Here is a 19,092-nt window from a genome sequence, read left to right as displayed (position 1 = left end):
AACAAATGTATAATATTCTAGTACTTAGTATGTCCTCCATAATTTTGAATATACTGATCTGACAAGTGTACAAGTTAATAACAAACTGTCACATGTGTACTGTTTAACTCCTGGATGATGAGCTCCTTAAATGCCCTGATCTTATCTTTAATGGGGAATGTTGCTCAACTTGTGGGGTTTGACCTTGGGAGAATGCATTTCCTCATTGTCATGTTGAAAAAAAATGCCGAACAATGCAGGGAATGAGGAAAGGGTAACATCCTCTGGGTGTGTGAATTCATGACAGCATTGATATCATGTCTAATTACATTTTCTACTTTAAAAATGTCTGTTAATGCATCTTTGTGGTTTTATCATTTAGCTATGGGATGTAATATGGAAACCATAGCCTTCCCCTGGCCAGGTCTAGATGTACTCATTTAAAAACACAAGGCACATTGCTCACTCAATCCATAACATCAAAAATATCAGTGATGACTTCCGGTTTGGTAATGCGGTGTAGGACACACAGTGTCTAAGCTCTGTGTTATTTCATGTAATCTTTTCAGAATACAGCCTATTTGACAGCCTATTACACCCAATTCATTATATTTAAAAGTAATTAAAATGCTACAAGGACAGGCGGTAAGCAACAGGTTTGAATTCAATATGTTCAATATATTCCAGAGCAATATATATAATGCTATCAACATTGAGCACCCAAAAGAGTACACAAATTCATTAAAAAAAATAAAAGAAAATAAACATTTTTAAAAAAAACATCAATGTCTGTGGATCTCTTATGATGGTTGACAAACTTCATCTGCAAAGATCGCTGTTGCACCTCAGTTCAAGCAGCCTCAAGCAGTCTTTTCTTCCATAGCACGTTACAGAGGATGTTTTCGATGACTGAGAAACCAAAGACTGTTAGTCTTTGACTGTGAGAGTTTTTGAAATGAGCGCATGCATAGGAACAACCCCCTTCCTTCACAGCTCATTTCGAGGGAACGCCTCCCAAAATTCGTGCACTAGTATTGGAACACGAGTGTTTGTTTACCAAGTCTTTCTTTTGCATCCTCCTTCGGGTTTCTTATCTGCCATGGTGCAAATTCGAGGAGGAAAGCAGGAGCGACAATGAAAACAAACCGAAGCTAACGACAGAGTTTTATGCGCTATGCGGCACCTGTGGAAAGTTACTGGAGCGCGCACGTCTCTCACAAGGAACGTAATGGCAGTGATTGACAAGCCAGAGGGCCAATTGTTTACGCGATGATCACACAAACGATTGGCTAAATAGTCTTTTATCAGTTAGTAGAGACCGTTTCAAGTCATATTGCATAAATGTATAAAACAAAACATCCTCTATAACACCTTTAAGAAGCATCCACATGGAGAGTCGAACAAAATGGTGCCTGTCAGCTTGTTTAAGCGCACACAGCACGTCCTGAACTACAAACATGATATTTAACGTAATTTGCAAAAAAAAAAAAATGAGGCAAAAACCTGTTAAATTCAAACATTTAGGCTAACACTGGTCGTTATCAAATCAGTTGATCGTTATCAAGTCGTTATCAAATCGTTATCAAGTCCATATCAAATCAGTTTGAACAGTCTTTTATGACAACTGCTAAACTCAATATAAAACCATAAAATATAGCATTTTATATCATAATGCTATATTGTAGTTAACAGCAATTTCGTGTTTTGTTCAATTATAGCGCCATCAAGAGGCACAATCACACCACTTTTTTTATGTATCCTCAGAGTGAGCCCATACTTGTGTGTGTGTGTGTGTGTGTGTGTGTGTGTGTGTGTGTGTGTGTGTGTGTGTGTGTGTGTGTCAAATTTGGTGCAAATATCTCATTTCCTTTCAGAGTTATAAACATTTATATGTATGAGAACATAAAAAATGACCCATGGACGACATTGATTAGACTTTTTTTGCCACTTCCTGTCAAAATTTTGACAATTGGGCATCAGCGTATAGTTAACCATCTATGGTTCTTTGTTTCCTACAGTGGTATCGTCTCGATCGGAGTGAAATGCTGCATGTTGCCTCAAGTCATGCTTGTGATGACATGTACCAAGGTTGGTCTGAATACAATAAAGCGTTGTGGAGATATAACCTCAAGTCTGATTTGGCTAGCTTTTCGTCAAAAGTACGCATGTGCTATAACATGTTTTAAATGCTGATGATTCTCATTTTGTGTAGACCAGGGGTGTCCAATCCTGTTCCTGGAGGTCTGTCTACCTCTGAGTCCCATTCCGGCCCTGCTCCAGCAGTTCAAGTGCTCCTGAAGATCTCAATGAGCTGCTTCAGTTGTGTTTGATCAGGGCTGGAGCTGAGCTTTACAGGTAGGCAGATCTCCAGGAGCAGTGCTGGGTGGACATTGTTCCCTCTCTGAGAGTAAGACCTAGTTCACTTTTATATCCTAATCTGGGAAAACCACCAACAAACAGGAACATTTATCTCGTCCACTGCTCCTCAACACGCTGTTCCTCTCCTCCTCGTGACGGATGGTGAAGTCTCCAAGTCCAAGGGGGTCATCGAGGTCTTGGTGGCGAAGGGAAAGACCCAGAGAGAGTCTTGGGAACCTAAAGTTAAAGGGTTGTCAGTGATGGTGTCACATTGATGTAAATATAACCACTGACATATAATGACTCGAAAATAACTGCACTGTAATCAACAGTAACATAAAAAATCTAGATTAAAAACATTTGTCAAGACAAACTTTAGGTTAGCTTGAGAAATCCTGGCAATAAAAGCTGTTGAAACTACAAACTTTTTTTTTAAGTTTTAATTTAGTACCATAAAATCCACAAAAAATACAAAATATTAAAGGATGGATGGATTAATGGGTAGATTAGTGGGTAGTAATTATGATTCATGTGCTTGTCTGTAAGCTTCACCATTCTACAGTAAATCAATGTCAGTTACAAAAAATAATATTAAAATGGTAAAATCATTACCACTTGACATTTCGTTATCATTTCATAACAGTCAATCTGAACACTGTTGTCACATACTGTAAAACATTAACAATAAAGCTGAACCGTAAGACAATATCATGAAATGTAATTTAGCATCTTGAATAATTAAGTCTGTGGCCCTAACAAAGTATTAATTTTATTGTATTAAAATAGCAATTCTTGTATTAGATGTTTCACATATTAGATGTGCTACACACTGTTTAATTGGAGAACTTTCAGCAAATCATTGGACAACATGCATTTAAATATATATGCTTAACCCCTTAACTGTCACCCCCACTTTTTTTTTTAGACAAGAAAATGCACTATCCAAACTTAAATGGTTGTAATTCAAGCATACGTTGGAGTATAGACAAAAGGCTGGTCTTGTTTTAAAGATGAAATTTGGCAGATTATTGTAGATGTGAAAAAACGTATGTAAGTGAAACAGAAAAAAAGTTATAGAAGTTTATGTTTATGAAAATGTAAAATGTAAAAATATAATATTTTATATTTTACATAAAATATATATTTTACAAAACAAGTTTTACTCTAAAGCTGCAAGGAAATCAAAGCCAAAAATCTGAACAAGTTGTGTTCCAAATTTCAGGTTGATATCTCAAAAAATGAGCTTTCAGTAAGATTTTGTTTGGGCGCAGTACCACACTTTTTCACTAGATGACAACCAAGCTCCATTACTGACCATATAAAGGCGCCTCCATTTCCATATATGGTTTGAGTGATCTGAACCATATATTTCCATTATTTTCATACAATTTATGAAGTAAATATCCTATATAGAAGTAGTATGGGAATTTTGGCAGAATTTGAATATGAATTCAGCCTCTAATAAACATAAAAATAACATGCATGTAGGCCTAGGTTAGATCGGCGCCACAATCATAAACGTATTTTTTTTCCTATTAAAAACATTTTCAGACCTTTTTTTCTCAAAAAATTGAATGGATGTTATCTTTTGAACTCTTGGCATGAAAACAAACATGTTTCAACCAATCTTTAATGATTTTTCATGTTCATTGCAATTTCAAAATAAAGGTCTGAACATGCCTTATGAGTATGAAAATATGCTTGTTGCAAATTGATAAATTACTGCTCCTATGTAATTTATTTTGGAAATCAGTCACCAAATATGTAAACTAGAGATTCTAAGCTTTCAAATGATATATAGTTTGTCAAGATTCGTTTAGGTTTACTATAGAATATTACTGTTTGAAATATAAAATGGCAAACGTCCCACCTGTGGGACGGTGACAGTTAAGGGGTTAAAAAATAAATAAACTCTGAATACAGCCGACCTTTTATGCGTCAGTTTCTATGCACTTCCAGCGTGTGAACAGGACTTTTATTTTGGTCTGCCCGTGTGCCGTCATAAGGCAGCGCCGCGCTCCTGCTTCTGTTGTGATTCGGCTGAAGAAAGGTTTGTGTTTTTAAGCATTTAAAATTTTAAAATCGATGCAGACCCTTCAGACATTTGTATAGTTTATACAATAAATGTATAACGGATTAATTATTATCAAGTGTAACATTATAACGATTTATGCAATATTTATGGGCTTCATTTTGTGTGAGTAAAGGGCGTCCGTACATGAGTAACAGAAAATGTGTGTCTAATTTCGCTATCGTGAATCAATTTATCATAAACACGAATTTAGTCACTGGCGAGTAGTGATTCAAACTCCGAATCAATTGAATAAAATGATTCGTTAAATGATTCACTTGAAGCGCTCAAATGGCGACACCTGCTGGTCAAACAGTGTAAACGCAGCGACAACACAAACGAATCAAGAAATATTTATCTTTATCATGTGTAACTTTATGAACCAAGAGCTGATAGTGTTTTATGTCGTACTTGTGAGATCAGTATTGTTATTGACTGGGTGTTCATAACATGATAATGTGTAGATTTTGTGTTTTTCTTTCTGTTAATTATTCTCATCTCAAACACAGAAAATCTCCTGGTGAAGAGACTGAGATCCTCATGACACTATTATAAAGATGGTGTTTATTAAAGAGGAGAGTGAAGACCTGAAGATTGAAGAAACATTTAATCATGAAGAAACTGAGGAACAAACAGGTTGGTTTCATTCTCAAAGCTGAACTCAGTCATTTGATCCTTGTTAAAATGTTCAGCTCTACAGAAATGAGTGATAATTTTTGAAGAGTGTCATAATGAAAGTAGTTTTATTTGACATGGAGTGGGTCTCCTCATGTGGATAGACATGTTGAGATCACATGATCAGACAAATACTAGTGTTCCCATCAAGTGAACCTGAGAAAGACCTACTGTTAAATGCTCGATTCTGGTTGGTTGATGCACATTCATTTCACTCTGTGTCCTCTGCTATTTTTCATATGCTATTTCATATTTTGTCTATAGAAATGGGTTATTAACTACTATAAAGCGACATGACTGGCTGATGTTTTCGAGAGCAGCGCACGATGATCGATGATTAGACGATTATTTTCATTGTCGATAATAATCAGTTTTATCGATCAGTTGTTGCAAGTCTAATTCAAATTATATTGGAATACATGAGGAATGGCAACACAGTATATTACTGTTTTAATGGAAAACAGTCAATTTTCACAGTGTGGGGTTAAAAATTTAAATTTGATGTTTATCTGCTTACTCCCAGCGCATCCAAGATGTAGGTGACTTTGTTTCTTCAGTAGAACACAAATGATGATTTTTAACTCCAACCGTTGATGTCTGTCAGTCGTATAATGCGTGTCAATGGGAACACAATCTATAAGAGTAAAAAAAAACATGCACAGACAAATCCAAATCAAACCCTGCGGCTCGTGACGACACATTGATGTCCTAAGATACAAAATGATCGGTTTGTGTGAGAAACTTTAAGTTGGCTTAAAAAGCTGGTCCAGAAAGTTTGAAGCAGTTTTAAAAATTTACAATTTGAAAGTTTCAGTTTTAGTGTAGTAGATAGATAGATAGATAGATAGATAGATAGATAGATAGATAGATAGATAGATAGATAGATAGATAGATAGAGATGGATGAACAATAGATAGATGGAGAGATGGATGAACAATAGATGATAGATAGAGATAGATGAACGATAGATAGATAGAGATGGATGAACAATAGATAGACAGATAGATAGATCGATTTAGTTTGAGCTAGATAGAGATGGATGAACAATAGATAGATAGAGAGAGATGGATGGATGAACAATAGATAGACAGACAGACAGACAGACAGATAGATAGACATGGATGAACAATAGATAGATAGACATAGATAGTTAGATAGATAGAGATGGATGAACAATAGATAGATAGACAGATACTCAAGTTGGTTTCTAGGGTTTTGCTATGCGGTTGCTAGGGTACTCTGGGTGGTTGCTAAGGTGTTGCTATGCGGTTGCTAGGGTTCTCAGGGTGGTTGCTAAGGTGTTGCTGTGCAGTTGCTAAGGTATTCTGGGTGGTTGCTAGGGTGTTGCTATGCGGTTGCTAAGGTACTCGGGGTGGTTGTTATGATGGTTTGGTTGCTATGTGGTTGTTAAGTTGTGGGTGGTTGCTATGAGAGATAGATAGATAGATAGATAGATAGATAGATAGATAGATAGATAGATAGATACATAGATAGATAGATACATAGATAGATAGATAGATAGATAGATAGATAGATACATAGATAGATAGATACATAGATAGATAGATACATAGATAGATAGATAGATAGATAGATAGATAGATAGATAGATACATAGATAGATAGATAGATAGATTTAGTTTGATAGATAGATAGTAGGGCTGGGCGATATATCGCATGAGATTGTCACGCGCATTTCGTCAGTAAAGCCGGTTCCCTGATTACCGTTAAATCGCCATCACCTGCTTTCAAATGGAGCGGCATTTAATAGACAGAGCCGTAGTTCACTGACAAGCCACGCAATATCGTGTTCATTATCGAAGGCGATTCATCTGACGAAATGCGCGTGACAATCGCATGCGATATATCGGTCAGCCCTAATAGATAGATAGATGTCTCGCGCTTTGCTTCAATGAGTGCTAGGCATCACTGTTGTTGTCAGAGCACGATCAGACATCACTAAGCGAGTGCTAAACGCAGTTGGACATAGTGGTGTATTAGAGGTAAAAAATTATATAAATACGAAACGATTGGTTTGTGTGAGAAACCAAACAGTGTCTTAGGACATCAGTGTGTCGTCACGAGCCGCAGGGTTTAATTTGGATTTGTCTATGCAAGTTTTTTTGACTCTTATAGATGGAGTTCCCATTGACACACATTATACGACTGACAGACTGCAACAGTTAAAAATCATCATTTGTGTTCTACTGAAGAAACAAAGTCACCTACTTGTCTTTTTCCACTGTAGACCTGATGGCCCTGAAAGAGGAGAGTCAAGAACTGAATGAAATGGAAGAGAGGGATCCGTATCAGGAAGGTCATGTTTTCATAACTGGAAACAAAAAATCAACACAGACTGAAAAGTGTTCATCACAAAAAAGAGCCCAGAAGAAATCCTACAGGTTCAGCACCTGCCATCAGTGTGGAAATAGCTTCAGTCGGAAACGAAACCTCGAAGACCACATGAGAATTCATGCGGGAGAGAAACCCTACACGTGTCCACACTGTGGGAAGAGCTTCGCTCAGAAAGGCAACCTTAAAAACCACATAGTAATTCACACCGGAGAGAAGCCTTTCACCTGCCAACAGTGTGGAAACAGCTTCACTCAGAAAGTTCACCTTAAAAAACACATGACGAGGCACACCGGAGAGAAGCCGTTCACATGTGATCATTGTGGGAAGAGCTTCACACATAAAGACACGCTCAGCTCACACATGAGAATCCACTCGGGAGAGAACGGCTGCATATGTCATCAGTGTGGGAAGAGCTTCAGCCATAAAGTTAGCTTCAAGACTCACATGAGACTTCACACGGGAGAGACGCCGTACACCTGCTCTGAGTGTGGACTGAGCTTCAGATATAAACCCTCCCTTGACGTCCACATGAGAGTTCACACCGGAGAGACGCCTCACACCTGCAGACTGTGTGGGAAGAGCTTCACACAGAAAGGCTCTCTGAAGACTCACATGGACATTCACACGGGAGAGAAGCCCTTCACGTGTGTTCAGTGTGGAAAGAGTTTCAGACGTAAAGTAACCCTGAAGTACCATGTGAGGATTCACTTTAGGAGAGATCTGTTCTAGATGTCATCTGACAGGAATCACCTAAACTCTAAAGAGGGCATCAGAAAATTTAATTATTGCTATTGTTTTATTTGGACACAATAAAACAGGACTTTTATTAGTTCACCCCAAAAATGAAAATTTGCTGTTCGTTTTCTCACACTCGGATCATCTAAGATTCATATAATGTTAGTGTGTATTTTTACGTAAAGTGTGGTTCTACCAAACATACATTTACTTACGTTTCCATACACACTGAAAAATGTGCAATATTGACAGCATTAAGACGTAAATTTGAACAACTTAACAGACGTACAAATGTTTATTTATGAATATTAAAATCATGGCATTAATGTTTTGATTCTGTTGCATTCAGTTTCATATGAATGTTTTCAGTCACATTAAATGCAGTTTACACTTTGTTAGGTTTTTTGCTCCTAATTCGTGCCTCATCCCAGACCTCTTATTTGGCAATTGAATGAGCAATCACTCAGCGCTGAGGGAGAATATAGTCTCATTTTATTGATAAGAAAAGAGAGAATATATAGAAAGAGTACAAGGGGTGTAGTATAGTTTCAGCCAATGAGAAAGAGAATACATCATGTAGCTTATGGTATAGGAATGTGATACATATGGAAAAACAAGTCTAAATATGGTCATCTACTGGTTAGGTACCCATGAGGTCCCTTAAAATCCCAAGGACCTTCTCCTATTCTGGTAGTACAGAAAGCAGGGACCATTCCCTGTCTCACATTCACTCCTAATAGAGCCTTATATGGAAATGGTTCTGGTACATAGAAAACCATATGTTAGAACATAGTATACAGCTTTGACAGAGGAAAAAGGGAGCCTCAGTCCACATACTTTCAATGCTGAGACCAACATAAAATCTATCAATTGCCCCTTTTGGCAATAAAATTGCCACACCCAAGTCTCAGCATTACTTTTCTCATATCCAAATATAATCACTTTCTTTACTTTCAAAATAATAACATTCTTTAGCAAACATTTCCTTAATTTTCCTTCAAAATTACTAACATTTAACAGTTCTATTCATCAAAGCATATTGAGAGGATACAAAGTTGTTCATGGCACGATTAATCAAAGCTCTAATAAATGGAATAATACAACAGATAATAAATGTCATAATTAATAGTATCACACCTATAGGAATCAAAGCAGATACAAGCATTTGTTGCCATCCTGTGAGCCATGCTAAGAACCCACTTTGATTATCAGTAACTTCTCGTTCTTGTAATTCTTGAGCAATTATAGTCATATTTTTTAAACCCTCTGAAATTAAATGACCATCTGCATCATTTTCAGGGATATAAGTACAACAAGAGGTACCAACAATAACACAAACTCCTCCTGCCGCGGTTAATTGATCTAAAACTAGCCTGTTTTGCAGGGCAGTTAAACGGAGCCCTCGGAGTTCCTGTTGAACACCAGCCAATGTGTCTCTTGTAGTATTGATAAATGAAATTAACTCATATCTTGTAACCTCAACTTCAATTTGAAGACTAGAGACACCTATTCCTGGAAACACTGCTTCAAAGAATCTTTCAGTACCAGTCCAGAGTCGATGTTGCTTTGGTACTGGATTATCTCTACTCAAACTACTAGTTGAACTGCGGCTAGAGAGGGAGCGTTTCTTTTTCTGTTTTTGTTTTGTCAAAACGTGAGGTTTGTGTGGTCTAATAACCATGGAATATTCTTCCAAAGTTACTAGAGCACATCTTCCACTCCAATTTTCTGGAAGAGTGGTGTAGACTCTATGTCCACACAGCCAAAACCAATCTTTGACAGCTCTAGTTTCCCGTGAAGAAGGAGCATATCTGTAGCAATTTTGACCTGGCACAAGTGCACAATATTTATAACACACATCTTGAATAAAAGGATTAGCCCATCCATAAGCAATCATAGTAGATATAGGATGTGGTGTTCTTTTAGAACACTCAGTCATATTAGCTTTTGGATAATTGTTGTATTATATCAAGAAAATGCAATTACCCTGCCTCCTTGGTAAGATTTTGGATGTCTGTTGCTACACATTTGGCCAATGTATTAAATATTAGGCATTGCTTACAATATTATTGTTATTTATATTTGTTTGTTTCTAAGAAATGCATTATACTGTATGGCCAGAGATGTACAGTTATTGATAGTTGGTACAGTTATTAGATATGTGTGTGTGCCTGTCCATGAGAAGGAGGAGCAGAACTGGACTGCAGCACACAGAAGTGTGTGTGGTTCTATGTGTGTGTGCTCAAGGACACACAGAACTGTGGTTCTACTCCTAGAACCTTATAAGGACATCAGCCATCTTGGCTGAGTTTACTGGAGTTCAAGGACACAAAAGCCAGACAGCTTGCACCTGCGAGGCCTTGAGAAGTGTCTGGAAACTTTGGGAAAGTTACAACCTACGTCAATCAAGAAGATAACCCAACGTCTGCAATAAACAGCACGAGTATAAAAGACTGATGAGTTGATTGCCTCTTCGGATACTGATACGTCAGTACCCCCGACGCCTAGAAGCCCAGAGCTGAGGACAAGAAACCCCAAGCTGAAGATGGGAAGCCCAGAGCTGACTACACCTTTGACTCAAGAGTGATTACTGTATTTTATACTTTAATGATGAAGTTTTATTTGCCTTTACATTTTTGTTTATTATAAAAGTAACCAATTAAAAGAAATTTAATTGATTACAAAAGCTGCCTACCTTAGCTTGATTTATAGTGTTTTAAGACTTTGAATAAGAACGTACCACAGAGGAGTCTTCTGACCAAATTGTAAGTAATTTAAAATGCTTATAATTTAGCCCAGACTCGACTTACTTTACCTAACCTGAGAATAATAAATAATAAGGTTAAAAGGTGTTAAGATCAAAATACACACCGCAAAACATAATGCAAAATACAACTCATACAACAAGACATATTTTCTATCTCACAATGATGGTATGTTCGATTACATTTACTTTTAGGAATTACCCCCAGTCTCACTGTTCCAGTTTCTCTTTCCATACATAACAGTGAGTCTGGAATAGAGCCAATTGTTGTCACTTTAGCATGTACTGGTGTTGCAAGCATCATTATTTAACTTTTTCCACAACTCCATATTGCACTTCTATTTGGAGCCATCATTTCAGTAATGCTAACAAAAATAGGGCATTCTAATTCTTCTTCTGTCCTTGGTGATTTAACCTCTACATGTGGTCCAGAAGCACTATGTGGCATTTTGGTGCAAACATAACAGTCACCTGTTTTTCCTTCAGATCTGGCAGTGTAGTTGGCTAATCTCCACCACATTTTAGCTGCAAAGGCATGTGGTTCTTCTTCATAATGTACCCAAGTTTCATTACCAGTGCTAACAGCAGCTTGTATGTGAATAAACACATTTGTCAGCACAACCAGGTAAAATATCAATTTAGCAATCATGGCTAGAGAGCTTCAATGATAATTATTGCTGGTTTTAGATCTCTAGCAATCTCTTTCTTCTTCTCCTCGTTGAACGTCTTGGTTCACCTTCCTTCGGATCTTTCCTTGGCTCACTGGCTTCCTTCTCCTCATTGACCAGAACGTTCCCCTGGGATGGAGCTTCTTTCAGTCGACTGGCATGGATCCACTGCGGCTGGAAGTCAGTCAGCACTCCTGTTCTCGTCACAGCAATCACCGTGGCGGGCCCCAGATATTTCGGCTCACCCAGTTTTGTGGGCTTCAGACACTTTATCAGCACCTGTTGTCCTGGAACGAAAGGATGAGTGGGTTTTTCTGCAGGAAGAGGGAGAGAGAGAGACACATCACCATTGATGCTATTCAAAGTTTTAATTAGGGAATCCACATAATCCGTGATGATCACCTCCGTGTCACCTGTGGAAAAATTGCCAGCGCGACCTCTGACCCATGGGGTCGGGAAAGGTCTACCCATAAGAATTTCAAACGGAGACATCTTTGTTGTTGCTGATGGTGACATTCTAATTTCTGTCAATACGGCAGGCAGCAGATCAACCCAATTTCTGCCTGTATCAAGACATGCTTTATTAAGCCGATCTTTAATAACACGATTCATGTTCTCAACTTGTCCACTAGATGGTGCGTTAAACGGTAAATGCAATGACCAGGTAATATTAAGCTCTTTTGCTAACAATTTTGTGACTTTGGAAGTGAACGGTGTTCCATTATCACTATCTATAACCATTGGTATACCAAAACGCGGTATAATGTCCTTAGCCAGAACATTAACTACCGTCTGTGCATTTTCTTTTCCACACGGAAAAGCTTCAGGCCATTTAGAAAATCTGTCAACAATCACAAGCAAATATTTATTATTTCCGCAAGGAGGCATATGCGTAAAATCAATTTGCAAGTGTTGGAATGGTAGCTCAGGAAGTGGTAAAGCGTCATGTTTAGTTGCCTTGTGCTTGTTGGTTTGAGCACACACCAGACAAGCATCCAATATCAACAGAGTATTTCTTTGAATATTTGCTATGCAATAAGATCGATTCAACATTTGTATCACTTTCTTTTTTGACACATGTGATACACCATGATAATATCTACATAGCATAACAATCGCAGATGCAGGTAATCCAAGTCTACCCTGTTTGTCTCTCAAGATTCCAATTTGATCTGGTTTTACTTCATTGTCTGACCAGTAAGTCAAATCAGCTTGCGTAGGGTTAGCTTGTAATATTTTAATGTCCAAATCATTAGTCAATAATGAATTCATCATAGGCACATCTGTGCCCCTTTCGCTTACATGTGGACTTAACATTACTTCTTTAGCAGCCCATTTTGCTACTTCATCTACAAATCTATTTCCTTTGGCTTCATCTGTTTCTCCTGACGTATGTCCTGCTACTTTAATAACAGCGAGTTTTGATGGTTGTTGTGCTGCAATAATGAGCTCCGCTACAATACTATGGTGAGCAATTGGCTTTCCATCTGAGGTTTTAAAATTTCTTTCTTCCCACAATTTAGCAAAATCATGTAATATGCTATACGCATATTTAGAGTCAGTGTATATATTAACACACTGATCTTTTGCCAATTGACAAGCTCTTGTTAAAGCAATTAATTCTGCAACTTGCGCTGACCTGTATGGCAAAGAGTATGCCTCAATTACACGATCAGGTAATTCAACAATAGCATACCCACACAAGTATACATTATCATTTGGCTTGAAACAGGATCCATCAATATACCAATTCTTCCCCTCCTCCAGGACAGATGTAGAAACATCTGGCCTGCAGGCAGTCGAAATCTGGATTCTGTCCAGGCACTCGTGGTCATCACTCTCAAATTCACCTTGCGTCAGCAATCTGTGCAAATGTACAGTAGGGCCATGAATAACAGAAGTTGGCTTCAAAATCAAATTAGCAGTAGCTAATAATATAGCTTCATAACCAGAGCGGCGTTGAGCAGTCATATGTTGAGTAGCAATATTACTCATACTGACTCCTACCTGATGAGAGGTATGCACTATCAATTTATGTGATAACACAATTTTTTCAGCATCTTGAACCATGATCGCAGTGGCAGCCACTGCACGCAAACAAGCAGGAAGTCCCCTGGCTACTGAATCAAGAGTTTTAGACAAATAAGCTATGGGACAAAAAGTACCCCCATGTTCCTGGGCCAGGATTGCGGCGGCTGTACCCCCACTTTCATGCACGTATAAGTGAAAGTCTTGAGAGTAATTTGGGAGGCCAAGGGCAGGAGGTTTCATAAGGGAGGATTTCAAATGTCTGAATGCTTGATCCATTTCAGCTGTCCATGTAATGTCCTCTGTGTCCCCCAGAGTAGCAGTTCGTAGGATTTTATCATACATGGAACAGTTGGGCACCCATATTCGGCAATAATTAACCAGTCCCAGGAAGCTTTGCATCTGCTTCCGTGTTGATGGGTGCTTGAAAGTAGCAATAGCTTTCACTCTGTCAGCAGACAATTGCACTTTGCCCTGTGACAGTTCATGTCCAAGGTACTCGACCCTCCTCTGTACCCACTGTAGTTTCTCTCTTGATGCCTTGAAACCAGCCTCTGCCAAAATATTGCAGACAATTTTAGAGGCAGCAGCACACATGTCCTCAGTTGCTCCTGTGATGAGGATGTCATCTGCGTATTGAAGCAGACAGGTGTTTGGAGGAAGTTTGGCATTTTTCAGCGTTGCGTGCACTACAGCAGAGAAAACAGCCGGAGAATCCCTGAACCCTTGTGGGAGTCTTCTCCACGTTAATTGTGAATTTTCCAAGGTAAAAGCAAACAATGGCTGTGTTTGGCGATCAACAGGAATGCTGAAGAAAGCACTGGAAATATCTAAAACAGTAAAAAAAGAATGTTCAGAAGGAATAGAATTAATTATAGTTTGCACATCAGGTACAATAGGAGACAATGGTGTTACCAACTCATTAACTTTTCTCAAATCTTGAGTTAAACGCCAAGAACCATTTGCTTTCTTAATTGGATTAATTGGTGTATTATAAGGTGAATGAGTGTGCACCAGGATGCCTTGAGCCAGTAATTTATCAATAACAGGAAGAATACCCTCCACCTTTTCTTTTGAGAGGGGATACGGTTTCTGATACACAGGCTTGTCTGTTATTAGTTTAGCAACATAGGGCTGGACATCAATGAATCCTGCGTCATCCTTATGGGCTGCCCACAACTTGGGGTTGACGCCCTCAATTTCCTGTTTGAGCTCAGTTGCAGAATCATCCTCAAGGAGAGCATTTCCTGTATCAACAGTGAGAGAAAAGGCTGCAGGAAAAATAAGTTGTAGAGAGTCAGCATTAAAATTAAGTTGAATACCTAATTTATGTAAGAGATCGCGTCCCAGAAGAGAAAATGGGGAATTCGGTATTATCGAAAAAGCATGCATTTTAAACAATGATGGGATATCATTAGAAGTAACCGGAAATGTTGGTGTCATTTCACATCTCACAGGTACACCGTTGATTCCCACAGAGTTTACATGTTTTCCTGTAATCGAGCCCTCATAGACAAGAGAAGATAACGATGGGATAGAAGCCCCAGTATCAATGAGAAAAACATAGGGTTTATGGTCAACATTTAATTCAATAAATGGCAAAACAGTTGACACATTCGGATAACTCAAAGAAATCAATGAAAAATTATCAGAAGAGGGCTCAGTCGAACTCAGTCATTGTTGCCAGGAAATGGGATACACTGGATTTTGTCTGTCAGTCTTTGCAGAAGGGAGCGCAAGTGGGGGCTTTTGCTTCAAGCCACCACCAGAGCCTCATAAGGGAGGATTTCAAATGTCTGAATGCTTGATCCATTTCAGCTGTCCATGTAATGTCCTCTGTGTCCCCCAGAGTAGCAGTTCGTAGGATTTTATCATACATGGAACAGTTGGGCACCCATATTCGGCAATAATTAACCAGTCCCAGGAAGCTTTGCATCTGCTTCCGTGTTGATGGGTGCTTGAAAGTAGCAATAGCTTTCACTCTGTCAGCAGACAATTGCACTTTGCCCTGTGACAGTTCATGTCCAAGGTACTCGACCCTCCTCTGTACCCACTGTAGTTTCTCTCTTGATGCCTTGAAACCAGCCTCTGCCAAAATATTGCAGACAATTTTAGAGGCAGCAGCACACATGTCCTCAGTTGCTCCTGTGATGAGGATGTCATCTGCGTATTGAAGCAGACAGGTGTTTGGAGGAAGTTTGGCATTTTTCAGCGTTGCGTGCACTACAGCAGAGAAAACAGCCGGAGAATCCCTGAACCCTTGTGGGAGTCTTGTCCACGTTAATTGTGAATTTTCCAAGGTAAAAGCAAACAATGGCTGTGTTTGGCGATCAACAGGAATGCTGAAGAAAGCACTGGAAATATCTAACCTTCAAATGGACCTCGTTTCCTGTTTATTAATCTGGTCTTTGGGGTCAATATGACCCCAAAATTGAAAGCATAATTGTGGAAAAAATATACATTTTCAATAATACAAATAATATATCATTTTTTTTGTTTACTTCTCATCTATGCATTAATACTGTGTTTTGGGAGATTTGAAGGACTTTTGTACCCATTTACCACAAAAATCTGCAACAACACAATTAGCTAGCACATGAAATATCATTTTTTTATGAAAAAATCACTTAAATTATTATCAAAATTTAATTTAAATTGTTTCTGGATATTCATCTAGGTGTTAGAAGTAGAATGCTGCCATCTGTTGGTTAATGAAAAACCTAAGGGGATTACAGTTTAAGCAGTAAATTGTTTTGACCAGCAGAGGGCCATTGAAAGCCATTCATTTTACTGGATGTGGTCAACTACTAATAAATGCCACATAAGTCACACCTAAAGGAAAAAAACAGATTCAGACTTTAGTTGCATATTATTGAACATTTTAATGAATCAAGTGTAAAAAAAATAGAATAATTAACTTTAGAATGTAAACAAAATAAAAAAAAAGTGTAAATAACCAACAGCAATATCTAGACATGAACAGAAGTAAAAGTGGACAACAAATTATTTTTGTACAATCACATTCTTAACATTGAACATAAAAGCAATAACAAACTACCAAAAATTTCTAAAATACATGGTGTAAAACACATGATAAAGTAATCATTCCACGCACTTCTGGCAAAAGAACACTGTGTGAGCAGCACAAATGGCTCTTTTGCAGATCACGCACTGCTTGTCAGTTTTTGCATCTTTAGCCCGTGGACAAACCTGACACCTTGTTCGCTTTGGTTGTGGTTCAGTGGAGGGCCCTGGAGCATTGGAAGAATCCCATTGTCGTTTTAGGATTGATGCAGATGCTGGTGCACGAGGCAGGTGTTGCCGTCGCTCCATAAGAGGGGACACCAGAGCTTTGCCCAGCTGCTCGAGAAAGATCCTCCTTTGCGTGCTCTTCCCTCTCTCCCAAGATGGATTGATTTCTCTCCACACCACGAAGGCATTTATGGCCGAGACATCAAGGATGGTAGAGAAGACAACCATTGGCCAACGATTAGTCTTACGCTTGCAGCTGTAACTTGCAACCATCTGTAATATTGCAAACACACACATATATCAGTAAATCTGCTGGCAAAAGAAATACCACTCACTATCAAAATAATGCATCAAATCATGAAATTTGTAAATACCTTGTCAAGGTTGTCAACTCCGCCTTTACAGCGGTTGTAGTCCAAGATGACCTCTGGCTTCCTGTCCTCCCGGTCACTGATTTTTGCATCCTTGTGACAGGTGCTCATGAGCAGCACATTTCTATGCCTTTTGGGGCAATATGAGACAAGACTGTGCGTCTCCGTGAATGCAAAAAGAGAGGAATGCACAGCTCTGTCTCTCGTTGTCAAAAGTGCTGATGGGAGTTCCGGCTTGTTTCTGCGAACAGTTCCGACCATGGTCATTTTCCTTTTCAGGAGCTCCTGTCCAAGGGCATAGGAAGTGAAGAAATTGTCACACGTAACAGTGTGTCCCTGGAGTCCAGTGGTCAAATCAAGGACCACACGCATGCCTTGATTTCTCTCAGGTGGTCCATCACGAGGCTTGCCGGTGTAAATCTGCATGCTCCAAGCATAGCTTGTCTTGGCATCACATGCTGCCCAGATTTTGATACCGTATTTTGCCGGCTTATTAGGCATGTACTGTTTGAACATGCAACGACCTCTGAATGACACCAGGCACTCGTCCACTGTTATGTTTGGACCAGGGTTGAACATCATTGGAAGGCGCTCCACCCATGAATTCCACAGGTCCCGAATTGGTGCCAGCTTGTCATTCTCTCGTCGGGCAGGTCTTGTGGCCTTGTCATCGAAACGGATGACTCTTGAAAAAATTTTAAATTTTTTCAGCGGCATGACTGCACCAAAAATCGCACGCCCAGTTTGAGCATCCCACAAACTTTCCAGGTTTTCATTTTTGGAGCGATAAACTCCTGCAAGAAGTATCAGACCGATATATGTTTCCATATCTGTCCAGTCCACATCCCTCCAGTCAGCTCCATAAACACGCCTTCCTTCAAGATTAGTCATCTCCACCAAGATGCTTTGGATGCATGATGGAAAAAATAATAAAAAACTGGACTTTATGTCCTCTACACGAGAACAAGCATACCTAGTTGGTCCAGGTGTCAACTTTATAACTTGTGCAGCTGGTGATCTCCCTGGCCTCTGTGGAGGTGGAATGGTAGACCAGGTTATTTGCCCATTTTTAGAAATTAAGGTTTGGTCTGCATCTGCCTCCTCAAAGTCATCCTCCGATTCCTGGTTATCCTCATCCTCTTCTTCAGGGGGATTGCAGTCCTCTGGCTCAGAGTCCTCAGGCTCAGAGTCTTCTAGGTTTTCATTTTCGCTGGAATCCAGCAGAAACTCCACGGTCTCATGAAGAGTGTACCTCTTTGCCATGCTGCCAGCACAGAATGATCCATGTGCAGGACACCAAAGGCACTCTTTTATACCTTTTGCGTGGGAACTACTTTTTTGTTTTCAAAACACAGATGCAGCCCTTACATCTCAACATAAACTTTCTCGAAGTGGAAAAGGTTATTTGTCTTTCATCTCTGTTTGATCTCTCTCTAGCTCTTTCTAAATGTGTGTGCATGCATTAGGCCGCACACACACGTGTTCTGCATGTATGGCTGATTACCTTTGCCTAATTTGAAAATGCTTTCTGTGGCAATCATACCCCTCTCTCTATACAAAGTCTATACAAATGCTCTCTGTGGCTGTCTGTGTGTGTGTGTGTGTGTGTGTGTGTGTGTGTGTGTGTGTGTGTGTGTGTGTGAGTGTGTGTGAGAGTGTGAGTGAGAGTGTGAGTGTATGAGAGAGAGATAGCATGTGTTCGTGTCTTTGTGTTTGTCTTTGTGTGTGTGTGTGTGTGTGTGTGTGTGTGTGAGAGAGAGAGAGTGTGTGTGTGTGAGAGTGTGAGTGAGAGTGTGAGTGTATGAGAGAGAGATAGCATGTGTGCGTGTCTCTGTG

At 39.2% G+C, this 19,092-nt stretch overlaps 2 protein-coding genes across 2 annotated transcripts; one reads left to right on the top strand and one right to left on the bottom strand.

Annotated features, from left to right (window-relative positions):
* Positions 1-4,339: 4,339 nt before the first annotated feature.
* LOC137024759 (gastrula zinc finger protein XlCGF8.2DB-like) lies at positions 4,340-8,307 on the top strand. The gene is made up of 3 exons (XM_067392626.1): positions 4,340-4,387; positions 4,918-5,044; positions 7,332-8,307. The coding sequence occupies exons 2-3, from the start codon at positions 4,966-4,968 to the stop codon at positions 8,165-8,167; spliced, it is 915 nt and encodes a 304-aa protein (XP_067248727.1). The 5' UTR covers positions 4,340-4,387; positions 4,918-4,965; the 3' UTR covers positions 8,168-8,307.
* An 8,194-nt stretch (positions 8,308-16,501) lies between these two features.
* On the bottom strand, positions 16,502-18,785 carry LOC137024734 (piggyBac transposable element-derived protein 4-like). Its single transcript, XM_067392587.1, has 2 exons — positions 17,260-18,785; positions 16,502-17,158 (listed from the first exon to the last, which is right to left on the bottom strand). The coding sequence occupies exons 1-2, from the start codon at positions 18,517-18,519 to the stop codon at positions 16,736-16,738; spliced, it is 1,683 nt and encodes a 560-aa protein (XP_067248688.1). The 5' UTR covers positions 18,520-18,785; the 3' UTR covers positions 16,502-16,735.
* Positions 18,786-19,092: the final 307 nt, after the last annotated feature.

Source organism: Chanodichthys erythropterus, chromosome 8, assembly GCF_024489055.1.
Source record: "Chanodichthys erythropterus isolate Z2021 chromosome 8, ASM2448905v1, whole genome shotgun sequence".
In the NCBI taxonomy this organism is placed as follows: Eukaryota; Metazoa; Chordata; class Actinopteri; order Cypriniformes; family Xenocyprididae; genus Chanodichthys; species Chanodichthys erythropterus.
This window is presented reverse-complemented; position numbering and strand designations above follow the sequence as displayed.